This window comes from Phalacrocorax aristotelis, chromosome 1 (assembly GCF_949628215.1).
Source record: "Phalacrocorax aristotelis chromosome 1, bGulAri2.1, whole genome shotgun sequence".
Classification (NCBI taxonomy): domain Eukaryota; kingdom Metazoa; phylum Chordata; class Aves; order Suliformes; family Phalacrocoracidae; genus Phalacrocorax; species Phalacrocorax aristotelis.
The window spans coordinates 98,359,833-98,386,812 of NC_134276.1; the positions used below are offsets into that span (position 1 = coordinate 98,359,833).

The 26,980-nt window shown below is 41.1% G+C and overlaps 1 protein-coding gene across 5 annotated transcripts in view; it reads right to left on the minus strand.

Moving 5' to 3' along the window:
- Positions 1-635: 635 nt before the first annotated feature.
- Positions 636-26,980, minus strand: part of SLC37A1 (solute carrier family 37 member 1) — a 40,802-nt gene continuing 14,457 nt past the window's right edge. For all 5 annotated transcript variants that reach the window (XM_075099243.1, XM_075099210.1, XM_075099234.1 and 2 more), the window contains 12 exons: positions 26,930-26,967; positions 21,092-21,175; positions 17,372-17,503; positions 14,006-14,096; positions 12,454-12,516; positions 8,893-8,978; positions 8,203-8,251; positions 7,306-7,379; positions 5,736-5,814; positions 5,067-5,164; positions 2,652-2,704; positions 636-2,033 (listed from right to left, as the gene is read on the minus strand). In XM_075099243.1, coding sequence (XP_074955344.1) covers positions 2,018-2,033; positions 2,652-2,704; positions 5,067-5,164; positions 5,736-5,814; positions 7,306-7,379; positions 8,203-8,251; positions 8,893-8,978; positions 12,454-12,516; positions 14,006-14,096; positions 17,372-17,503; positions 21,092-21,175; positions 26,930-26,967 — 863 coding nt within the window. In that variant the 3' untranslated portion in view covers positions 636-2,017. The remainder of the gene's footprint in view (positions 2,034-2,651; positions 2,705-5,066; positions 5,165-5,735; positions 5,815-7,305; positions 7,380-8,202; positions 8,252-8,892; positions 8,979-12,453; positions 12,517-14,005; positions 14,097-17,371; positions 17,504-21,091; positions 21,176-26,929; positions 26,968-26,980) is intronic.

Genomic DNA, 26,980 nt, shown 5'->3' on the forward strand with positions numbered 1-26,980 from the left:
TTGCAATGTTATTTTTTCCCCCATCAGAGGCTAGATCAGTCCCCTGGTCTGGGTAGGAGTCCCCCAAAGCCAGCATGGCTGAGTGAGGGGCAGTGTGCCACGCCACCAGGACGGAAGTCCTTTCAAGTAACATTGCTGCAGAGTTCTGTTGCATTTAACTACAGTCTAAAGCCCAAACACAGCACAGATTTACGAATGCCCACGTTGAGTATCCCCACTGGTCTCAACAGGTTTACTCAAAATGTGTGAAGTTAACCACTCATCTATGCAACCGCAGGTTCAGGGCCTACATAGAGCATTCATCTGCAAGGACTTTGGTACCCTCCTCAGGTCTTTGTGGGACTGAGATCTTCCATGTATCTCTGTTCAGCAAAACTGTTAAAAATGAACACATTCTTACACTTTTCTAGTCAAGCATAAAGCACGTGCTGAATCAAATCAGTGAAATAACTCATCAAAGACTGAACAATTACAAAACAGCCTGGAAAGTAAGTGTTCTGCTTTGTTCTACATGAAACAGAACACAAGCACCCGGTGAGACATTACTCCATGTTTTGCCAGACTATTTTAGAGAGTGCTGTTTTGTTAATGGAGTGTAGAAACTACTGCATTGTTGCACAAAACTTAGAGCACAGTTCAGAACAAGACATATGCCTAGAGCTTTCATACATACAGTTAAGAATAATACACAGTTTAAATTATCTAGCCTTCATGATCTAAGTATAAACACCTCATACAAAAAAAAATTCCTTTTTAGTTTGTACATCTTAAAAAAAAAATCACAGAAACATCTATTTCACAAAGGAGAGCTGTACAAAGAAATGATATGTTTTGAAGACATTAAACCATCTATTTGCTGGGTTACACTAGTTACTGAAATGTTCTCTTACAACGTACCACCAAGGTAATTTTTCTTTTCTGATATTTTGACTCCAAATCTGAAATACAGAGCCACTTGAAATTAGCCACTTGGAAGAGATTTTGGATTATTAAGGCCCTGATCTGACAATAACTTCCACGTGTATAAACCAGCACCGAAATCAGGGAGTACCCAACAAAGAGCACTCTGGCACTGGGCACTAAAGCAGCTCATCTGTTGAATCCAGTTGTGCTAAAGTATGACAGCTCTCAGTTCTCTGCTACCCCAAAGGAATAACCTCTCATTTCAACCCAGCCCAGAGGAGCAGCACAGCAATTATGTGATGCTTGCACTACCAGTTTACAATGCCCTGAAAATGATTAGAGCTCCCCCACTGAAAATTCTGACTCATAATCTACTTTCTGTTGCTTAGGACTCCTTTTTGCACAACCCTAACTAAGGACTAACATCCATCCGGAGAGTCTGTGAAGGCTGCTAACTGTGGTACACTGCAACAGTAAATTCCATTTCATTACCTACCAAAAGGCTGGATGATGTTGTCCCTGGGATTAGAAGTAGTACTGTAGTTAAAAACTAATAATATGGTGAGGTGGTTATTGTCTGAGCAGCTTCAAAATACTAATAACAGTGCAGCTTAATAATCAGCTAGTATTGTCCTCAACAAAGTGATGCCCTTGATGTGCGCAAGATGACGAAAGGGATATGTACTTTGCCCACTGACACTGGGACTTTTCACTGCCAGACTGTTATGATTTCAACTTCCTTCTGCTCTAGCTTTGACTTGTTTTTGGAAAATACACAGTTTGGCATTTTAATAAAAAACATCCTATCAAAAGAAATAAAAAGGCACTTGGTATTTCTCTTTGGCTCAGTTGAGGCGCGCTGCTAAAACCTTCCCAAAGTTCCTGTCTCTTCATCTGATGAATAGTTGCCATCTTGAGGTACTTATTCATGTGCAAAAATAAGAGCTTCAGGGATTTACCAGTTGCATTTCTCACGTTGCTTCCAGTAAACGTGCAAAGTTCTTCACCAAACAGAATCTCTTATAATATAGAATGATGCATTCCACAAAGGTTTTTTTTCAGGGAAGAGCTCTGATCACTGATGCAGTCCTTATTTCAAATGTGGTTGCGCAGCTCAGTGTTCTTTAAACCTGGAAAAGAAGAGCAACCAGGCAGGAAAAGTTGAGGTGTGAGGCATAACACCCACTAACTTCAAAATCCAGCATCCATCCCTCCCTTGCCATGCATTTTTCTATCCTCTGTCCATTTTATTTCTCCAAAACTACAACCAAGGGGCTCAACTTAGGTTTTGCATATGCAAGTATAACCCCACTGAATCAGTGGATTTTTTTCCCTCAATTCAAAACACTAAATTCAGGGTCACCTTTTCCTTTAAAGAGACCTTTTGAAAGAAGTTACATTTGAAACTATTAATAAACACAGAGTAAGCAATCGAGTAGCTTCTTAATCCCCACGTGCACGCTCTGTGATGAAACCCAGGAAGATCACGTATCTGGGAAAAACCAAACCATAACCAAGAGACTGTGACAGAGATGTGTTTTCAGATACTTTTCAAAATGAGATGTTCTGAAAGAAAAATATTCATGAAAACACCAAACCGAGATACCTCTTTTGAAGCAAAATTAGAACAGAAATGGACATACAGAAACCTTAACACATTCAGTCTACATCTAGGCATTAGGGGGCAAAGGTTCAGTAACATGTTTTTAAACTGTTATTAGAGAGCAACAGCCATGCATAACACTTACAGCGTATGATCTGCATTACACCAAAGTTCCTTCTGAATAAGACGGAGTAAGAACTGTAAAAAAGTCACAGTATCTGTGTTAATATCCATACAGATACACAAATAACCTAAGCTTCAGGATAAGATGTTCACTGTTATTTGAAAAGTTCATAATTTGAAACATTACTCTGTCAAAAAAAAAAAAAAAAGACAGATGCTCAGTCGAAGTTTGGAAGAGGGGTTTTTGCAATGAACAGGCAAGAGGAAAATAATTTCCTTTTTGCAACTGAGAGACCCATTTCTTCGTGAAAACCAGAACGGCTCTCCGAAGTTACATTACCAGCAGATGTCTAAAGAAGCCAGCAGAGGGAACCCAAGACTTCAAGAGAACATGGCAGATAGAAATTTTGGAGCATAAAAGTATTTTAGCTGCTGTTTTGAAAAACAACTCTGTGTGTGAAAAGCTTTAATCACACAATTAATCAAGGCGAGTAAAGTCAGACGTGTTCTGACTGCGCAGGATCAGGACTTTCACGTGCACTTTAAAAGGGGTGCTTCGATAGTACCGTGAAAACTGAGTTTACAAATAAAATTTGACAATTCCCACGTACATTAAAGACAGAATTAGAACTTCCAGGGTTCCTCACTGTTACTGGTTTCCTTATCCTCAGGGTCTCACCGTTATAAATGGAAGTTTCTTCACTATTATAAGTATTGGTGTTTTAACAAGTTAAACCTAACATCAGAGGTATGGCAGTGGCCAAGAGTGACTGAACTGAATACCCTGTAAGAGGCTAAAGCCCCTCCAGATATCTTTGGAGAAATAACATTTGAACACAAGCATCTATATGTTGTACTGCAAAGAACAGGAAAAGCAGAACAAGAATTACAAAACCCAGGATTTATTACAACAGCACAGAGTCAACCCTCTCAAAAACAGAGCTTTACAAAGGCATTTTAACTGATGCTACAAAGAAATGTGGGATTTTTTCACTTGGTTTTAATAAATAACTATAAAAGAAAAAAGCAGAGCTTTAAGTCTACTTGGGAAAACTATGACAACCTCCCAAACCTCACTCTGCAGCAAGGAGTACCTAATACTGAGAACAGCACAAATCAGGATTTATAGAGCTGCTGACTACCAGCGGCAACATACTTCAACTATTAACTTACCTAATTCAGTTACTTAGTTTTCTAGAGATTTCACATCTTAAATGTGGGAAAATTTACTTTAGAATTTTGTGTTTTAACTTGAATTTAGGAAAAAAGTCTCAACCGTAATTCAAAGCAAGACTTTCGGCTTTTCCTGTGTCAGGAAAGAGTGGTCTGACACACTCAGCATTAGCTCCTCTGCAGGAGCAAAGAGCTCTCAGTGCAATAGCATGCAGAAGCAGGGCTTTGCCTGGGCACAGCCAGTATGGAGGAGGGAGTATTTCTGAAGTGTTTCGCAGTCACCCTGCCCTTTCATGACCACTTCTACCCAGGACTTTAAAAGGAGAAGACAAGGAGGTGACACTTCAGAACATCTCTGAGGTAGTCATCACAGCATTCTGCTCTGCTGGAGAACAAAGCTGGTACAGGCACCTGCCAGGAAAATCTGTAACAAACGCAAAAATTTAACCTACAGGCTAACCTACAGGTGGGTGCAACAAGATGGACTTCAAATGTACAGCAAGACTTGCCTGGCCTTATCTCGTGTCTTCTTTGGTCTTTAAAAGCAAAGCAGGGCAAGCCAGAAGTGGAAAAAAAAGCCAAACCCAAACTAACAACAAAAAAGTCAAAACAAAACAAAAAACCCAAACCCTTTTCAGATCTTCCTATCAATTATACAGTATCTCAGTCAGGAGAAAAAAGGAAAATGGATGTGCTTTGTACCAAGCCACCACGTGTGTGTGGCACTCCTTTTCACTAAACATCTGCTTCTGGTTACTGTCAAAAGTTAGGACGCCAGTTTTTCATCTAACCTAGTACTGCAGTTTTAGAGCCCATCTGGAAAATGTGATGTATTAACTTTCAACAGCTTCATTACCACAGTGCTTTTGGTGATACAGCAATGTAGCAAAACATTTGTTACCACTTCGCCAAACCAGCTTTAAAGAAAACAGAAGTAATTCTTCCATGAGTGGAATCTGAGGCATCTTCTAGGCCTATATATGAAGGTTTACTTACAATTATGCCTGCTGTAAACTGCTCAGCCAGCAATTAACAGATGTGTGTTTCCTCAAGAACTGAAGTGCATTGGAACTACTCTGTTCTTTTGATTAAAATTAGATGGGAATTTCGAAGTGAGCAAATTTGCTCTTTAATTGAAAATTTCCTACACAATTGGAAGTTTCTTTTAAGATGGAGTACTGAAATTGCAAAAGGAAAATTTGCATTTTGAGATAGTTTAGCACAAAGGAAATACACAGCAACTAAATAGTAATTTTAGACTTACTAGCAAGGCACATGCATCTGCCACCATGAGCATGTAAAACACATTGTTCCAACCAGATGGGGAAATAAGACCAGCTAAGAGAGGCCCCAAAGCCGCACCTAAAATATGATATTGATATTGTCAGAATAATGCAATGTAAGATTTACTATGGTGAAAGATAGTTTTTCTGAGTTAGAGTATCATTTTCTCCACGTAGTTAACTCAGTATTACCCTATGTATTAAAAGCTCCCAGAAAGTGCAAAACATTACTGGTACAGCTGCAAGCCAATGGGAAACCTAAAACAGTGGAAGCTGGAAAACTGGGAATTTCAGAAATGCCTGCCTTTGGCTCAACAAAATGCCCATCCAGTATTAAGCTGAATCCTACTCGATTTTCCCTTCCACTTACCAGTGCGGAAGGCATGAATAAAATATCCCTGATCTCAGAAACAGCCCAATAGCACCTACTTCTGCTATCTGTGCCCACTATCAGTCTATCATCCTCTTCCTTCCTCTCTCCCTCAGGTGTTGGACCATTGGAGAGGTTTTAGGCTAAGTTTGCTCTGCTCCCCATTTCCAAAGCTGTACCAAGTCCTGGTAAATGTGAACTGGAGAGAGCCTAGTTTCTCAAACATCCGTTGTTTTAACCCACCACAGCTAAGGCAGGCCTCCTTACAGCTCTGGCTTACCTACAGATCCTGTTCCATCGATGATCGCTGTCACTGTGGACAAGGCTCTTGCATTCCCTTTCAGGCTTTTATGGGTACCCTGAAGTGACAAAGACTGCTTAGACCCATGCTGAGCTGAACTCCAAAGAAGTCTTTGCAACCTCATCTAGCTCAGATCCCTCCACATTAGATGTGCATTGCAAAGATGCTTTAAATATCCTAACTCAGACCCTTCTATTGCTACTTAAAGAAGCCTTCTACCCCATCAACTTGTTGCCTACAGGGTTCTTATTTATTAAGTCATGTTACGTAAACCACAGGAGCCAAGAACCTTTCTGTTCTGCACTGCAGATTCAAGCAACAAGGATGACACTTCAGCTTTGCATTATGCTGCAAGGCTGTTTCCACAGCCCTCTTTTCCCCTGATAATACAGCTAAGCTCTGTGGAACAAACACACACACACACAAAAAAATATCACTGCTGCAACAGGTATACCAGAGTACCAGATATATACTGAAATGCTAATTCAGAGAATTCTTGAACCAAAAGAAGCTGTTAGTCCCAATTTTAGAAGCCAGGTCTTCAGAACAAAACAACTGATAAAAGGAGTGACTTAATAGAAAGAAAGAAAAACTGAATAGTTTAGAAAACTGCTAGGACAGACAGTCCTTTATCTCCAGTACACTGAGGAGAATACAGTCAGGTAAACAGTGATTTATACTTGCTTGACTGCCAGCATCCTAGGAACTGGTTGGCAGTTTCAACCCTCTTCCTGAGGGCTGGGTAGGGATCTTGCAATATCAGGCCCCAATTTCTAGCTAGCAGTCTCTTCAACAAGGCTAAGGATAAAATGGGCAATGCATGATGACCTCCTTTGTCTTGCCAAGACCACCAGGCCAAGGATAGGACTCCAGAGAACATTTTGAGATTTCTGTCCTGCTCCTCTTCCTAGATTTAAAGCATTTGTTGTTAGAGGAGTTTTGCCTCTTGCTTGGTGCCTTAAGGAGTGAAGACCTTTGAAAGCAACCTTCCAAAGCCTATCTAATTAAAGGTACCAGGGTCAATGTTTTCACATGGCATTTGTGACTGACCGACCTGATCCAGCTGGAAGTGCTGGCAACCCGAGTAACAGTACAAGAAATTGCAGAGGGTAGCATGGACAAAAGTAAGGGTATGTGCCATGTATAGCTTTCCACACGGATGAGAACTATGTCTCCAGCTCATCCCTCACACAGACATAGCCCCTCCCCTCATTTAAAGAAGGAAAGTATAAAAGGGGAGAAGGCACCTGTACAAAGACTTGACCTGCATGCAACCTTCAATTCACTTTGGACTGTCATCTACAAGATTTGGACTGTCTTGTTGTAGGCAAGAATAATTTAGAAGCCTCTCACAAGCATGGTACTCATTCATACTAATACACAAACTCTAAAACAATCTCAATGGCTGAGTTCACCACTGCCTATCCAGCTCCTTATCCCTCTACTGTGGGTCAACACAGCCCTTTCACTGACGACCCTGAAGATGCCAAAGGGCTCTCTCTGGAGGCCAAAGTTGCTACTCTGGAAGCAGAGGGGAAGCCAAACTCACCAAGTCGGCAGAGACAGCAGTGGTGATCAGCGCATAAGGGCCATTCACCAGGGCACCACTGATAAGCAGCATCACTGTTGCAAGTGAGACAAAATGGAAAATGTGAATTGCTTGAATGATTGTTAACCATAGCAACAGGAGACATCATAACCTGTGGTTCTCAAGTAGTTTAATCCTTCCTTGGCTTCCCTGGCCCCATTACAGATTGGGACAGGAGGAAAAGCAACATGTATTTGTATCTCTCTGCAACGCTTACTCCATGACATGAATTCTCAACTAAGAAGAGACAGCTGAGTCAAAAGGCACTTCCCACTGGTAGGTCAGAGAAAGGGAGAAGTCTGACCAAAGTGACCATACGAGCAGGAGATGCTCACAGGGACCCACCCATAAGCCTCTTCTCTGCTTGTATAGCACCAAGCACCAGAGGTGCTTAACAAGGTCTTTAGGTAGATGAGACACTACTGACAGCACTTGTGTTTCAAATTCTGTTCTGAGGTAACAGAAAGACGCAAGTTAATTCAGACTAAGCATGTTACGTTAATGCTGCTGTTAACTTTTAACTACAAGTAGTCTTTAAACACCTCTGACATTGGCCATAGAGCATATAATAAAGCCTGTGCTGATGCAACAAGCTCCAGAAAGATGACTAATGATATTAACTTTAAATTATTTTGATATTTGATTAATGATAAATCGCTGTTCTCATGCCACCCCTTACTTGCTTCCCAACCCACTTCCTTACCCTATAGAAAGCCTGCAACACAAAGTATAGGGAATTTGATTCCATACTTCCTCCTCTCAGGGAAAAATAAAATAAAAAGAGGAAAAAAAAAGAAAGCATCCAAGGATCATAAAGTTCACATAAAGCCAGGCAGAAAATAACTTAAAAATACTCACCTACAGTAGCCTCAAGGCCCATTTTACTGACTGCAGAGAACATGTACAACTGTAAAGATGAAGAACCCAAACATGTTGAATAGCAGCATATGTACTAATCTTAGGTTCCCTATTTCCCCCATGCTAACTAAAAAAACATCGTAGTTGGGATTATGTGAAAGCTAGTTCCTAGGTTTTACTAAACCACAGCAGGATGGTGGTTTGATTAGACAAAGGAGGGAAATAAGGGATGTACTCCTATTCTTCAGTATGTCCTTTCAGAAGAAAGGGCTGTGCTATGAGACCACTCAATTTTAAACTCTCAAATTGCCAGCTTCAACACAGCACAGAATACAGTTCACAAAAGAATCAACACTTAAAGAAAAAATGCGCTTCATATACCCAACTGCTAGTTTACTAATAGTTAGAGCATAGAAATTTTAGCCTTTGAGCAGCTAAAATTCTGGCCAGAACAAACACCCAACAGTGATAAAATTTCCATATAGTCCTGTAACAAGCAATGCACTAGACTTGTTTGCTTGTTTACAAGGAGGCCCAACACCTACACTTGCTCACATACTCAGCTGTTCACGCCAGCTTTTAACCTGGCCTGAACTCTTTATATCAAGTTAGGAGATGCTGTTTCCAGAACTTCCCAAGGAATGCTGTCAAAGTCTCAGCTGCAGCTGTAAGAGAGGGGCAAACTCTTACTGTGGGTGCTGCAAGCAATAACATCATTCCACAGGTTGATGCCCTCTTCTCCAGCCTGTCTGAAACAAGGCCTGCCAAAATTCCACCTGAAAGAAGAGACAGGTGTGTGAGGAAAACATCCTGTGCATGCTTTACACAAAAGATACCAGTTACACTTAATGAAACCCAACCCAGACTAAAACGATAGGATGTGACTTTTAATGTACAGTTATACACAGCAGCACAGAGCATGAGGGGGACAAGATAATTCACACTTAGTAATATCTTTATTAATCCAACCAATTTTGACTTGGAAGATAACAGAAGCAGACAGCTGTTCTTCCCCATTTTTTATGTCAACCAAATATCCAGGACGACAGGGTGGAACAGAGATGGAAGAAATATTTAGAAATCATCGTTGTTCTGCTTTTGAATGCAAAAAGCCTTTTCACCAGGTGCCACATGGACCCACTGCTGGCACTCTGGAATCCAGCTGTGCCCAGCTGCTCCCTGGTCTCGACTCCTCACACTGCAACAATAAACTTGGCTCTCAAGTGCTCTGTCCACATCACACTGCAACCAGGGGAAACGAGCTATTCTAGTTCTTGGGGCAAATATTTGTTTTTCTCTCCAGGCAGTCACTCCAGGCTCTTTACTGTTCCCTACTTCTTGTGTTTGCCAATGACTGTACAGAGAAGTACTAATCAGAGCGTGTCGCAGGAGGGGGCTGGAAGGCCTGAGGGCAAGAGCTGTCAAAATTATATAAAGGGAACTTGCTAAGGGGAGAAGGAAAGGAATTTCTCTGTATTCTCCAGATTCCTAAGTATCATGGGGCCTGCCTCTCCCTTCCCAGATGCCCATCTCCGAAGTGCTCACATCCCACTTAAATTTAAATATAAATGCCAGATTGTATTCACAGTGTAATGAGATGCTGCTGAAAGAAGTCACCCACATCTCTAAGGTACTACTAACTCTGGTTCCAGCTGTCTAGGATGATATAAGCAATGAGAAATAGCAAAAGTCACATCCAGCACAAGACTGGAATAGTAACTGCAAAACACCTTGACACCTGCATCTTGAACTATCAGGGTCTACATAGCTCTTGATCCAGTGAAACTTCTCCAGCATGAGCATCATTTTCCAATGGACTGATACAGGGCTTATTTCCATAAGGGAACTGGGGGAAGCGGAGGGGGACGATGGGTCACACAAATCAGCTGGGCACCAAGACGCTGCTGATGTTTTATTGTGAGCTATGCTGTCTACACTGGCATAAAAATGTAATTATTCAGTGGTCACCTCACAAATTACAAAGGAATAGTCTCATCCTTAGTATTATTACAATCTCCCGATTTTATCACATACAGTTATATGAGGCATGAAGAAAAAAAAAAAAAAAACCATCTGTGGCCATTTGCCTCTGCGCCCACAAAAAATACACAACTGTGCAAGCCAGGATAGTTCTGTTATGTTAGAGTGACAAAAGGAAGATATTTTGACAGGTGGCATGACCAAGACACATGGGCCAGAGCTGACGGAGCTAAAAGATTCCGTAGTATTTGGCTCTTACAATCTGTACTGGACAATATCATTGGCTCTGTGAGTTGTTCAATTTAAAGATATTTTGATAGGTTTTCAACAACCAACACAGCTCTCAACTTAGTGCCTTTACTGCCACGCTTCTTCAGTGGACAAAAGGCACAAGGACAAATAATATAAATAAGCTGTGCGTACCACAGCTTTCCCTAAACTGGTCTGATTAAGGATCACAGAACGGTAGGGTGTGGAAGGGACCTCTGGAGATCATCTTGTCCAACCCCACTGCTTGAGCAGGGACACCCAGAGCAGGGAGCACAGGAACAGGTTCAGGCAGGTTTTGAATGTCTCCAGGGAAGGAGACTCCACAGCCTCCCTGGGCAGCCTGTGCAACTGCTCTGTCACCCTCACAGGAAACAAGTTTTTTCTCAGTTTAAGTGGAACTTCCTGTGTGCCAACTTGTGCCCATTGCTCTTGTCCTGTCATTGGGCACCACTGAAAAGAGTCTGGCCCCCTCCTCTTGACACCCACCCTTCAGATATTTATATGTATTGATGAAATTCCCCCTCAGTCTTCTCTTCTCCAGGCTAAACAAGCCTGTCTCTCAGCCTTTCCTCATATGGGAGATGTTCCAGTCCCCTGATTGTCTTCGTAGCTCTCTGCTGGACTTGCTCAAGCAGTTCCCTGTCCTTCTTAAAGTGGGGGGCCCAGAACTGGGCACAGCACCCCAAATGTGGTCTCACTAGGGTGGAGTAGAGGGGGAGGATAAACTCCCTCGACCTGCTAGCCACACTTGTTTTAATGCACCCCAGTATACCATTGGCCTTCTTGGCCACAAGGGTACATTCTGGCTCAGGGTCAGCTTGTTGTCCACCAGCACTCCCAGGTCCTTCTCACAGAGCTGCTTTCCAGTAGTTCAGCCCCCAGCCTGTACTGGTGCATGGGGTTGTTCCTTCCCAGGTGTAGGACCTCACACTCGCTTATGCTGAATTTCATGAGGTTCCCCTCGGCCCAGCTCTCCAGCCTGTCCAGGTCTCGTTGGATGGCAGCACAGCCTTCTGGCGTATCAGCTACTCCTCCCAGTTCTGTATCACCAGTGAACTTACTGAGGTTACACTCTGTCTTTGGCAGTGATAGGTCAGCGGTTGGACTTGATGATCTTAAGGGTCTTTTCCAACCTTAATGATTCTATCATTCTATGATTCTATCCCTTCATCCAGGTCATCGAGGAATATGTTGAACAGGACTGGACCCAGCACAGACCCCTGGGGAACACCACTAGTGACAGGGCTCCATCCAGACTCTGCTCCATGGATCATGACCCTCTGAGAACTGGCTCAACAACAGAACTCAGTCTACCTCACTGTCCTCTCATCCAACCCACACTTCCTTATCTTGCCTGTGAGGATGTTATGGGAGACAGTATTGAATGCCTTACTGAAGTCAACATGAACAACATCCACTGCTCTCCCTGCATTGACCCAGCCAGTCACACCATCATAGAAAGCTATCAGGTTGGTCAAGCATGATCTCCCCTTGGTGAATCCATGTTGACTACTTCTGATAACCTTCTTGTCCTCTACATGCCTGGAGATGTCCTCCAGGATGAACTGCTCCATCACCTTTCTGGGGATAGAGGTGAGGCTCTCTGGCCTATAGTTTCCCAGGTCCTCCTCCAGTCCTCGGGCACCTCTCCTGTCCTTTCAAAGATGACGGAGAGTGGCTTGGCAAGAACATCCCCCAGCACTCATGGGTGCATCCCATCGGGGCCCATGGATTTGCGAGGATCCAGTTTGCCTAGGTAATCTCTTAACCCAATCCTCCTCAACCAAGGGGAATTCCTCCTCCTCCAGATTTTTTCTCTCTCCCCTGGGGGCTGGGATGCCTGAGGGGCAGCCTTAGTAGTAAACACTGAAGGAAAGGCAGTATTCAGTAACTCTGCCTTCTCTCCATCCTGCGTCACCAGGGCCCCTACCTCATTCAGCAGCAGGCCTATAGTTTCCCCAGTCTTTCTTTGAAGATGTAATATTAATACATAAAACTTACCAAAGATTCCACCCACATCAAACAGTGTAGAAAGGTCCCCAGCTCTTTTGGCATCAAGATGTTCTGGTGACAGAAGAAAAATATTTGTCTCATTTCCAGACTACAAAACGTAGAAATCGCAATACAGACTTGTCATGCTAGGATAAAGGCATATAACGGCAGTATTGTTTGTTCACAGGAATAAGCTACCATAAGCTGTCATTGTATATGACAAACAAGAAAGTATCATAATTGGGTATTCAGGGGTACAGTCTTTTGAATGCAATTACACTCATGGCAGGACATTTTAACACCTTAACTATAGATGCAGTCCAGCCAGCTGTTGATTTTTAAAGTCTGGACTAACAATATTCCCATTTGTGAAGTGCCACAGATTCATAAACAGTTAAAAAACGCTCATGAGGCTCTCTGCTTTAAAAGCATAATTAGCATACATTTGGCTCACTTATAGAGCCTCATCCTGGAGGTCTCCATCACATGACCAGTAATATTCATCATTAAATTATGTCTGGCAACCCTGCTTGGCACAGCATGCACTGTGCAGTTTTTGGGGACTACGAAGGGACAGTGACTTCCTTAAGTCTACTGTTTGCCATAGGTACTGTTTGCACATATTTACATTCAGTCTAATGTAGTTACTGATACACTATGGGGTCAGATTCCAAAAAGAACATCACAATGTTGGGAAATTGTCAGTCCTATTGTGTAAAGTATGAGGTTCCAAAAGGAGCCAAATTTCTAAACCCCTTTGGTATTTTTGCTGAAGTCTCTGAAATACATTTGAAAGAGCAGCATGTGCTAAAACAGTGGTGTCAGTGGCACTACCTTACCCTCACCAACACCTGTCACACCCAGCACGGGTGGTACTACTGTGGTAACTATCATTAACCTTTCTATTGAAAGCACAGGGCTTTTAAGGCGCCCAGTCCTGCAGGAGCTCTGGTTATTTGGAGTCCACACACAACAGCCTTTAGCTAGAGGATTTGCAGCTCTGTGTGTTTTCAGAGGGTGTTCAACCTGTCTGTCTCTGTTGGTTGTTACTGCCATACTTGTCCAGCACAGCTTTTGTGTTAGCTGGGGGTTTAAAGGTCACATCATGACTCACAAGAACATGAATTTCTCTCGCTAGGGAGAGCTCCTATCTCTTCACTCTACAGCACAAATGAAAAAGCAGTACTGAACAGATAAAGAAGCTCATTTAGATTTTTTTTGCGTACATTTTGATAAGGCACTTTAATCACGTAAAAACGTTACTAGAAAGTAAACCTTTCTGATTGGTTTACAAGAGCCAAAGACACAGCATTTATGCTTGGAACTGTTGAAGATAAGCCAGATTTTTTTTTTTTTGTTTCTTTGTTTTGAAAATGCCCTCTCATAATACTGAATTCATAAAACTGAGAAATACATTAGTTGGTGACTTACAATTCTCCTGTTACTGTAGCAAAGATAGCCTATTTTAGAAGCAGTAATGTTTACTTTCTTCCCTCTTTCAAGTTCATATTTCCAGACACTTTGTAGTCATAATTCTGTATCCCCTTACCATGATACTTACCGACATTCGTGATATAGAGGGGAAGCCAGAAGAGGAAAGTGTAGCTCACCAGCTTTGCAAACAGAAGACAAAGGGAGAACTCTATGACTCCCTGAGAGAATAAAGAAAATAGGAGGTTATCATCTCGACAGAGGCTGCGATTTGCTTTCAAAGACCATTATGAAAATGGTTTCTAAGAAGAATTTAAGCTTTTCTTTTTCTCTCAAGAATTCCCAAGAAGCATTCTTCCCCTGAGAGCACAAAGCTTACAATCACAGCAGACCATGATATTTTACTTACATGTTTTCTCTCCTCTTAATTGTACTGAATTGACTGAAGAGAGAACACTAAAATTAACAGGAAGGATTTTATACTGTTGGGGACACACACTGCTTATTTTCATCATTTCAAGAGTTTTTATATAGCATTAGAGCAGGTTGCAAGTATTCCAGAGAAACTGGCATCTTTCTGTGTTCTTTAGATCCTTCCTTCAGATGGGTCTAAGATTTCTTCCTTACTGTTTAACTGTTTAGAAAAACCCAGTTAACCAGTATGACACAGTTCAAATCAGCGTGTGGTAAGAGCGTGGTACAGACAGGGCATAAGCCTATTTAAAATTCTAATTTGTTCCACCCTCTTTCCTGCTGGGTACATGAAAGGTATACTTACTACACAGAGCTGCAGCTAAACTACCAAATTAACCTATCTTCATTACTCTCACCATCTGATACCTTTTTGTTTGAAACCATATTTCTTAAATCCCTGGTATGGACTACTGCAGGAATCTGTATGAACAACACCCATACACAGCTGGGTCTACTTCACGTACAGCTGTGACCCTTCCCAACAACAGGCAGGAAAAATACCACAGTTACAGAGACTCCAGGTGGTAACACCGATTTTTCTACCTATTACTTCACTTGCCACAGGAAGACAGTTGAGACAAAGGATCAGACTGGACAGTATGCAGGAGTACAGTGGTTGGGTGCTAGGGATTTCCTCCCCTGTCTTTACACCTGGTCAAAATCAATTTGCATATAATTCTACTTGTGGAACTTACTGAAGCTGCTAGGCTTCAAGCTGAAAGGACAATCAAAGATGATGGTCCCTGACCTAAAGGAAACTTCTGTTCCTTTTCCCAGCAGTCCAAATGTTTGTGCTGTCTGAATCTTCTCAATATAAGCCATACAAGAGATTTAAAATTAAAGCTTTTAAAAACAATGTTGAGGAATGTAAAAGGGAAGCCAAGGGAAGTTCTGATGCAGAGAAGTGCTTATAAACTCAGCCTGCTATTCCATCCTTAATATCCATGTGCCATTAATTAAGACCAGAAAACTTTTAGAATAGACTTCAGAAGAGAACAGACTATTTCAGTCGGAACGGACCTACAAATATCATCTAACCCAACTGCCTGACGAATTCAGGGCTGAGCAAAAGTTAAAGCATGTTATTAAGGGCATTATCCAAATGCCTCTTGAACACTGACAGGCTTGGGGCATCACCACTTTTCTAGGAAGCTTCTTCCAGTGTTTGGCCACCCTCTCAGTAAAGAAACGCTTCCTAATGTCCAGTATAAACCTCCCCTGGCACAGCTTTGAACCATACCCATGCATCCTGTCAGTGGGTACCAGGGAGAAGAGCTCAGCACCTCCCTCTCCATGTGCTTTCCTCAGGAAGCTCCAGAGAGCAATCAGGTTGCCCCTCAGACTCCTTTTCTTCAAACTAGACAAATGCAAAGTCATTAGCAGCTCCTCTTAAGACATTCCTTCTGGCCTTTTCACCAGCTTTGTTGCCCTCCTCTGGAAGCATTCAAGGACCTCCACACCCTCCTTAAATTGTGGGGCCCAGAACTGCACACAATATTCAAGGTGAGGCTGCACCAATGCTGAATACAGTGGGATGATCACCTCTTTTGACCAGCTGGTTACGCTGTGTTTGATGCACCCCAGGATGCAGTTTGCCCTCTTGGCTGCCAGGGCACACTGCTGATTCCTATTAAGCCTGCTGTCAACCAGCACCCCCAGATCCTTTTCCACAGGGCTGCTCTCCAGCCACTCCTCTCCCAATTTATACTTGTGCCTGGCATTATCCTGTCCTAGGTGCAGATCCAGCATTGGACTTGTTAAATTTCATCCTTTTAATCATTGCCCAATGCTCTAATCTATCTAGATCTCTCTGCAAGGCCTCTTGTCCCTCAAGAGAGCCAACAGCACCTTCCAGCTTGGTATCATCAGCAAACTCGCTAACGGTGCATTCAACTCCTGCATCCACATTGTTGATAAGTGTGTTGAACAGAACTGGCCATAGCGTTGAACCCTGAGGAACGCTGCTGGTGACCAGTTGCCAGCCAGATGTAGCCCCATTCACTGCGACCCTTTGAGCTCTGCCCTTCAGCCAGTTCTTCACTCAGCACATTGTGAACCTGCTCACTTCACAGTTGGCAACTTCTCCAGAAGGATGCTGTGAGGGACAGTATCAAAAGCCTTACTAAAATCCAGAAAACTGCATCCACTGCCTTCCCTTTGCCCACTAGGCGGGCGACCTTGTCATAGAAGGATATCCAAGTAGTTAAACAGGACTTTGCCTTTGTGATCCCATGTTGACTGTGCCTGATGACTGCATGATTCTTCAAATGCCTTTCAATACTACCAAGTATAATCTTCTCCATAATTTTTCCAGGAACTGAGGTTAGACTAACAGGTGTGTACCTCCCTGGGTCTTCCCTCACGCCCTTTTTGCAGATTGGAATAATAATGGCTAGGTTCCAGTCTGCAGGGGCCTCCCCAGACCTCCAAGACCTTTGGTAGATGATTGAGGGGGGGTCCTGCCATAATATCCACTATTTCCTTCAGTAGTCTGGGATGAATCCCATCAGGCCCCGTGGACTTGTGAACATTCAGCTGATACAGCTGGTCCCTTACAATTTTAGTGTCCAGAAATGGAAAGTCACTGCTCCCACATTCATAGTCCTCCAACTCAGGGGACCGGGCAGCCCAGGGTCTATCAATATTGTTAAAGACTGAGAAGAAACACATTTTATATTATAGACTGCTCTAGTCATACTGAGGTGGGGGGAAAAAAGGCAGCTTATATGGGTGCTAGAACCTAGATGCTTGTAGTTTCTAAGATGCAACCAATGAGCTTATGCCATCTGCTTACTGGGGATGACAGTACTCTTGTACCTACTTTCACTCCTCCTCTGAGAGGGGCACACCTTATCTTGTGTACCAGAATCTGCTTTAGCCCATATATACCAGCGCTGCCAATCAAAGCCTGTGATGCAAAGTTAACGTCATCTACCACTCTCTCTAGAACTTCATGGAAATACGAATTTTGAGGCAAAACTTCATTCTTAGAGGAACAGGCAAGAATAGCACTTGTACTCACAGGTATTTGCAGGGCCCCAAGGAAGCTGATAGCTGATGTCCCATGTCTGCTTTCCCCAGTGACTACAGTGCTGGAGTTCAGTGACACACTGCAATTTTCACAGTCAAGAAGTAAATGCTGCATCTCTGGATCCTGCAATTACCCCCAACACCACCATATGAAAAAGAAAGGCACAATGCATCAAAACACATACCAAGAAATCAAATCATTCCGAAATAATTTATAAAAATTATTTTATCACAGAAAGTTAGAGCTTTTAAAGATCTCTTGATTTGGATATACAGTGTATAAAGAGAGAGTAGAGAATATATACAGGCTATCAGGTAAAACAAGCCTGTTTGTTTATGTCTGAGTGCATACACTCCATTATGGACTCAAGTTTCTGTTCTATTGTGGAACAATTTCAATTCAATGGAGTAAAAGAATTTCCAGTCTTCCCTTACCCCACTACATAAACGTGATCTAATTAAAACTGAGTACTAAAACACATTTCTGTATAAAAGCATGTATTATTTTCTTTCTGTACAAATATTAAGCCCATTTTTTCAGATTCTGTAACATCATCTTATTTAAATGCATCATGATTTAAATACAGGCCATCTTTCCAATTGAATTATGGATACTGAGTGCTTTATGTTAAGCAAGCACTTATTTTTTCACGTCTGTTTCATTTGAGCCTTGCAATCCACAACTTAGGCAATATTGGTAAACTCCAGGCTTTTCTAAGTTGTGAATTCTGAGTTCTTTTCTAGCCCTAGGAAGGATTTTACTCTAATAATTCCACTGGCTGCTAAGAATACCTGTGTAGCAAGTTATCACTCAACAAGAATGAGCCACCCCATCTAGCCATGAGGATATCTTGTTATTTTTATCCATCCACCACACTGAAGTAAACTCTCAGAATAGAACTGGAAATTTACATCCTACAGCTGTACACAGTAAAAGAAATTTCAGGTATAAATAGTCCTCAGTACTTCTCTTCCAACTAGAAAAAGGACAGGATGTAGCTATCCTCACTTTCAGCTGCTGTGTACTTTTACTAGCTATGGATGTATTCTACATACTATCTTCTTTCTCCCAATTCTTGTGCATTTGAATAAAGCCTCGGTGAAGGATTAAACCTCAAATATATATTTGGCTGTAGGTTAGTGAGGATAAAATGGCAGGCCATTCCATTTCCAGTAGTTATTACAAAGATGAAAACTTTCCAATTAATATCTGGTAAGCTGATGGAGGAAGAAAGCAAAAAAATAATTAAGTGCTGGACAAATTCAATTCTGCAATTTTACACTCAGTGGTTCTAAATAAATTCTGTTTTTAAAGAACTTCATTTAGGAGAAGACACTAGGGAACCGTCTGGGCACCTGAGCCCAGACACTTAGCATAATTTTAGAAGCTACCATGCAGCATCCAAAATATTTGCACAGGATTGGCAGGCAGGAGGCAGGGTTTACAGGAGACCCTGCACCCTGATTAACTAGAAGACTGGAAAAACACCTACAGACCTCTGACATGGCACTGTAGACCTATGCTATGGCACATAAGTCACTCCATCATCATTAAGTATTTATCTTCTGAATTACAAGAGCAACTTCAAAATTTGAACTATTTTAACGGCAGCAATTCAAACCACCAGCTATTAACAGGAAAAAGGATGCAACAGGAAAAAAAAAGGCTTAAGCAGTGAAGTTCCCCAGTGGATTAAAAGCAATATGTGTCTAGATAGCATCTTAAGTGAATATCTCTTGCACAATTTGCACAGCAACCCTAACCAGGATTGTCTGAGGTAATGCTGCTCATTTCTCAAACAGGTAGCTCCAAGCCTATTTAAGAGAGGGTTGAATATTGAAGTGGAGGTGTCCAAAGTCCAAACACCTTATTTAGCAACTCATGCTGGAAACGTTTATCAACAATATGGGATTTTTATACTGCACATAGCTAAATGATAAATAAAACCAGCAGTTTGTGATTGGCAGAGATAATGTTCAGCCTTGCCAGCTTGCCATACAACATGATTAGATGTATGGCAGACTCTTGATCTCCAGGGAAGGATTCATTATCCCTTAATTTTGTGTAATTTTTAATAGGCCAACCTGATATAAGTGGTAATGAACACACATAGGTATTCAGGTCACGCAGCCAAGAACACATTCTGCTTTCAATCACTGCATATCCTGAATATTTGCTGTCTTTTTACAGTAATTGAAGAGGTCAATGAAAAATCAGTAAAAGCTGCCATTCCAGTGTGCTTGGAGAAGACCAGCTCATAAATGCAAAACATCTGTTGTTTGTACGGGGAAAAAAAGCTGACTGTGATGGCCAACTCAGCATAACTGTAACACCACCTCTGTAGGAAGGAAAGATGCTCAGCTCCACTTCGACAGGAAAAAGATTAGCTTTTGTCACTGGCAAAACAATCAGGGAGGTCCCAAACAGTGATAAACAAGTATTTTATTTTTTTTTTTTAATTAATTTCTTCTTAAAGCCTTGTTAGGACTCCACACTACAAACATATAACCCAGCTGGCAGGGTGGAGAAAATAAAAAAGGGAATATTGACGGTATTGCCAGCAAGTGCCCTCGTGCTTTGTTGTCCGTGTTGCCTCTCTGCCTGCTCACAAGGGAGCACCAGGCAGTGTGAGAGGGGGTACATCTTCCTTGCCCACTTGCTATGGAGACTGCATAGGCTGACAGTGAGGGTGCAATTAGAGTTAGCAGAGTTAGAATAGAAATATTTGTTTACTGATTTGCTGACAATATTTTAATTGTCTTCATCACTTGTCTAAAAACATCTACTGATATATTTGTATCATCTCTCCTTATCTTCCAGTTGTTTGTGAAATAATATTGGCAAGTGGTTTCCAGGCTGGAGGCTGCTCTTGGGCAGCTCAAATGAACACGAATAAACTCAGGTCGGGGGGGTTTAAGGTGGACTGATAAAAAATTATGAGTGAAGTGTTTCCTTAACAAAAATTTCAAAACCTTTTCATCAACACTGATTATTACACCCTGTGAATGCTGATCATTTTCCTATGGGCAAAGGATGAAAAGAACAGGAAGTTTCTATTTTCCTGTAAAAGTCTGAAAAGAAGTTAGAAAAAAAGTTATCCTCTCAGGATATGATGTGCCAAGTGTACTGAATACAAATACAAAATTTCAAATGGAAATTTTCAGCTAATGTCCATGACAAGACAAAATGCCTTTCTGCCCACAAATGGGCAAATCCAGAATTCAGTTTCCAGTGAGAATTACCAGCACTTACAGTTACAAGTCTTAACCAGGACTTCTGTGAATAATTGCTCATATTTAGAACTCTCTGTCTCCATGTATAATCTTGTAAGTACATCCATCTATTACATTAAAAAGGGAGAGAAGTGGGACTGCAAGGAGGTGACAAACATGACAGAAGTAGTTTAAAGATTTCAAAAGGGCTATATTTTTAGTATTTTGCAGTGTGTTACTTTTGCTGGAATTGTATGAAGACCACAAGTTAAGACCACCTGAGTAAGTACGCCACCTTATTCAGCTGGGTTTGCAGTATTTGTGTTAGATAATGTTTAGTTCCCTTGTCTGAAGCTACATTTGTGTATAGAAAATAGAAGTAGATTTCAGCATAATAAAAGGAAGAACAATCTTTACCAATAGTAAATCTACTGTAAATATTCCATGTGAGCTTTAGGAAGTCTTCTATACTATTTTACAACAATACGTTATACTTTACCTGAGGTTTGCTTGTTTCCTTAGCATTTAAGGTTGGCATCTGGATTCTGAATCGAGATGTACCATTCAGAAAGGTTTTAGAACTCTGAAGAAAAAAAAAAAAGAATAAAAAACAAGTAACAAAAGTTCAGGGGGGGTTTTGTTAAGGACTACATCAGCGTGAATCATTTCTCTGCAGCCAAAGTCTATGCATTGTAATGAAACCCCAAATGAAGCATCTTTAATTTAATGACCATGTATTTTTGGTTTTTAAAGTTCATATGCAGACCTATGGCAAAGTACATAAAATGCAATCACAAATACATTTGAAGGCTAGCTTCATACTGGTTTTACACAGAAGCAGCATACTGAGCTCAGAGCACAGTCATGCCATTCTTAACGTCTTCAGCTGCTTTTTCCTCTGCTGAACTTTCACTGACATTGCAAACTTAGTTTTTTCTCATAAGCAGATGATCCTACTAGCAGCGACAGGAGTTGATTTGTTTCAGGAAAACCTTGATTCTTCAGTTCCCTACCCCTTTAAGATAAAAGTTTATCCCTTTAGCTTATATTCACCATATTCTTCTAACCCAGAAATGGACTGTGCTCTTGTGGGCAGGAGGATTAATTAAGAGTCTGAGTAACTCCAGCATGCTCAGTACTGAAATCCAGGCAACAAGCTGTATTGTTGCTTCTATATATATATATAAGCTTATATATATAAAAGCTATATTAGGCCCTGAATGGATCTGCTTTTCATAGTTACTTATTAACAAGTGCATTAGTGTATCAGTTCACACCAAAACTGGATTCACTAGAAAACATTATTCTGAGATCCTTCATCTAAAAAGATTTGCCAGGGACATTAAGGTTTGACTGCCAAATTATATATACAGCTTCAAAGTAGGTCTGCAGTCAGGTAGGGACAACCTATTGCTAAGACCACATGAGGCACTATGCATTCTTCAGGAATGAAATATTTGTTTAAGTGGCTAATCACGCTCTGGATGACACATTAAAAAAAACAACAACAACAAAAAAAACCCCAAACCATGCCCCAGATAAAACCCCCCAAAACCCACTACCACAACTAAAAAAGAATGCCCATCCTCACTGAACATTTTGAATTAAAATGAATCACTAGGTAATTCTTCCCCAACAAAAATACAAAGGTATGTATTACAGTATTCTTTAGACAAACTGCCATTCATCAACCAAATCCTTCTAAGAAGGCAAAAAACTTTTGAGAGTAAACTGAAGTATTTCTGCTGCTCAGCGGAGACCTGAGGCGCAAGCAGTTTTGGGCATGCATTCCCCAAAATAAACAAACAACACTCAAACCCCCAGGGTCTGATAAAACAGATTTTTAGATTTTATCTTACAGAAAATTAGGCTTTTTCATTTGACTATCAAAAATAAGATTCACTGTGGTAAGGAGGAAATTCCTGGGGAAAACGACTAGACTGGGAGGCTGTAGATTTAGACTTCTTTCTTTTTTGTACTTAGTACAAAAAAGTACTTTTGTACTTTGTACTTAGACTTCTTTCTCCTTTTCAGAAAATAAAAATTGCAGCTGGTATCCTTTAAATGCACAAGCACTTTGCCACAGGAGTTTAAAAGAGCTAAGTTTCCTGGAAATGTAAAGTCAGGTCAAAGAAAGTTCCTAGAACATAAAGACGGGTCTGTATGAACGTGCTGCAACTAACATGTTTACCTATGAAAAAAAATAGAGGTACACGGAGAAAAGATGAGAAGCCATAAAACCAGTTCTAAATCATCACATTTCTCAAATGCTATTAAATCTACTCTAACTTTCATTACGAAAGCACACCAACGCTTAATAAAACACACTGACTTCTCTCTTACACTTGTCATAGGTATAGCCTTTTGGAAAGTATTAGATTAATGCTAGCGTTTAAAAGCATTTTATTGTACTCAAATATGTATTTTGAAACAAATTTTAGATTAATAAATCAGACCTAAGGTGAATACAAGGAAATGAAGCACAGCCCAAGAAAGTGGTGAATAAAGAATAAGAACCGCGCATTCAAGACTCTCTGCCTGCTTCTCTGTCTATGCTTCTTGACAACTCAGTCAAATCAGATTACTCGCCACTACAAATTCTGTAGAAATACTGGGTTCACAATCATGCTGCAAATAAACAGTAGAGCAAATTCATCCAAGATAGTAATAACACACAGAGATGAATCTGATCCATAAATCTTAATATAGATATACCTGAAGTCCTTCCCTCATGTTGAGCATTTATTTTAGTTGTGCTTAAATTTAACTGGCCTCATTGTTCCACAATAAGCTTAGGCTTTTGGCACCAGCTGGCAGAACTGCCTGCACCTAGCCAAGACATCTGCCCAAAGTGACCTACTACAGACTTATGAGCAAAGCAAGTATGCAGGTTCTTTAATATCTTAGGAAAACCATTTACGTTTGCAAAACCACACAGGTTGTTCAGGTTTTCACTGAAATGACTGAGCAAAAAAGGAGAGCTAGTATTTTATGCCTGCCAGCAAATTCTACCTCTTGTACAACATGGCTGAAATTCTTTGTTCCCAGTAATAACAGTCCATTTTACTACATGAACCTTCCTTCAATTAGCAATCAGTATTCTTTACAGTCATTGTCACTACCACATCTGCATTTGTGGGCAATCTTGAACTTCTACTCTTACCTTATTAATTTCCTTAACTTCTAAAACCACCCTCCCCATAGCGACTAGAAGCCGAGACCCCTATTCATGAAGAATTTAGAAACCATTATACTTTGCAGACCACACACGTCTGAAGAGAGGTTTTGAGCAATTCAAATGGCATACAGCTTCCCAAGACAATGGCGAATCTTAATCTGAGAAGGGTCCAAGGCAGGTCAGGAAGCACCTTTATAAACCTCCTACAAGATTTGCAGATGCGAATATGTGGAATAGGGAAGGAAGAATTGATGTCCTTTGCTCTGGAGAGCAAGGTTTCCAGGGAAGCAGGTCAGATGCATCCCTACACAATGAGACCGCGCCTGAAACAGTGACCTTGCTGGTGTCCTAGAGATGATTAGGTCAAATGCTAGCCTGTTCCTGGGACTGGGAGAAAGGGTGGTGAATGGAAGCGGGGGCAGGGGGAAGCTCCTAAAGTAGTAAATTTCTGTTAAAAATATCACAGCAAGTAGATATTGAACGTCAAGTTTTTCCCATACCAGCTCCTTCAGACATATGAGCAACACATTGTGCAGAACTCTTCTAGTTATGCTTTCCAGTAAAAGTGTATTTCAAACAAATAACAAACATTTACTTCCATAAAGCTTAACAGCAAATTCTTTAAACATTATACTCTAGGTATTATAAAAGCAGCTGAAATGTTCATGAAAGCATTTCTGAACTACATAAAAGCTAAGGAAGAAAATACCTCCTGTTAGGAGTCTCTAAGGGACACTTAAAATATTCTCATACTTGACAGAAGTTACCTTTAAGAAATGAAAAAGAATTCCATGGAAAATAGAGAGTTCATTGTGAGCACACCTTATCTCACAGTAAAAAACTAAGAATAGGAGTTCCACAGACCGTTAGAAGTATTCAGCTTTATCAGGAGTATTTCATATGAGGGGAAAAAAAAAAAAAGCATTATCTGGTAAAGAAGAGATAACACAGACTAGAAAAATTGCCGTCAGTTACTATTCAAGAAGAAGAGAGCATTAAAATGTAAAAAGCCACCTACCTGAAACTAATGGGGGGGCGGTCAAAAAACAGCAACCATCCCTGTACAATCTACCTGTGAGGCTTGCAACTAAAAGGTATAGTTCATGTTAACCTACATGTGCAGACAGTCTCCATGTATAATCCCCTAGCATTGGAAAACGTACGTCGGATTCTTTTGGGACCTTCCCTCCAACACTCTCCCGAACAGCCCTGATTTGCCCTCACACATAGGAAACCTTGAGACCTTCTTTGCCAACCTCCCCCTCCTATTCTTCCACAGAACTAGTTGAAAATGTGTCAAACCTGATTTTCCACAGGCCCCTGGGAGCCAAAGGAGAAAGAGCCTGGAGCAACACACTGCTTTAGGTTTTGGTTACAATAGAGACAAACACATACCAGAGTCCTATGGAACATGAAAGAGAGATCAACCTGCAAACACACTCCGAAACGACACTGGGCTACAAATGACATTCTGTTATGAGAAGCTATACACAGCTGGTCTTCCTAATGCTTTTCTTTTTGTTCTCTTTCCTTGCTTTTTATTTTTCTGTTGTTCTATTTGGATTGCCTCCCTCCTCTTGGGTCACAGCTACACAAAGCAAGAAAGGAATCATCTTCTCATGTAGTAACTAAAGGTTTCTAAGGCACGCCTTTCTGCCATTCACATGGCTCTCCACATCACTTAATTTTGAGTACATAAAATGTGTTATGAACTTTTGGTTCAAAAGAATTGGGCAAACGTCTTGGTACCAGAGCTTAACCACTTCCAACCTACTTTTAAAATAGCGTTTGAACAACCTTATACTAATACTTAAAAAGAAAGCTTTCCTTTTAAAAACAAATTAAAAAGCTATGAGTTTTGCTGCCACAATGGCACAAGGAAGTACACACGCAATGTCCAGCAACCCAAAGAAAGCTTAAACATTTGCACACGCACACATACTTCAAGCCTGCTTCAACAATGCCTTAAGCACTCTATCTGTGATGCTGGATTTCAGACTCCTGTGTCAAGAGAGTTGCATTTTCCCTTGTGATCCAGGCGGTATACGTACCACAGTTTGGGTGTGACAGTACATTTACAGCTTAGTGAAGTTCACTACCTTGCCAAAATTTAAGGTCTTGAAGCCATCATACAATATCAGGATCCACTGCCTTGATGCCAATAAAACATGTGATCAATGCAGTCTAAAAACTCACTCTATATTTAAAAGAAAAAGTCATCTATGTATAAACAGCATCTGCATTCTTGAGGATTTCAAAAGTTGACAGGCAAAACCTAAGCAATTGGATCCTATGTCAAATTTAGACCTAGTATGAGCAGAGGGTAGGACCATACAATGTTCAGAGACCCCATTTCTTCCAACCTAAATTATTCTGTGATGCCATAAATACTGAAGTATTGATTTGTCATGTGACCCATACCACTAAGCACAGATTATTTCTCCTTTCACAGCACTTCATTAATGTCAACTTTGGTTAAATAAAAGCCATATTATATTGTGTCTAAATTCACTATTACAGACTGACTGCTCCAATCTCTTTACCTCAGCTCCATATCAATCTCTTGCTTCCTCTTTTCCGTTGCCATGTGCTCCTACTCTCCTTCCCACTGTACAAGGGAACACCCCACCTTCCATCCCCAAGCCCATAGATGCATGGTTCATTGACGCTATATGTCAGCAAAAGGGCTGTTTTCTCTTTCTGCAATGCCTAATACAGGATTCTCAGTGAGACCCTTTGCGGGATATGGTTGGGAGCTACCTCATTATGCCATACTTAAACAAGGAAGGCAACAGCAGGAGATAGGTCAAAATGCTCTAGAGATGCCCGGGAAGACTGGAGGGAAGTAAGAAAACTCAAAAAAACAACCATGAACAGTTTTTACTTGGCTTACTGTAGCAAGATCACCTATCCAAAACTTTAGTTAAAACAAACTGTCATGGTTTTAGCTCATTCACCTCTTGACTGACATTGCTTTGATAGGAAGTAAGCTACTGCTTTACCAGTGAAGCACAGAAGACCATATCATTCCCTCACGTATAGGGTCAGTTATAATAGCCTGGTACAAAAGGGCCACGCAGATCCTCTGACCTCCAGAGCTATCATAATAAACAGGTGTATTAGGAGGCAAAAATCAAAATAGAAAAAGCATTCACTTACACTGGATGGTGTGCTGGAGCAACTTATATCTTTAGGATCTGAAATACAATA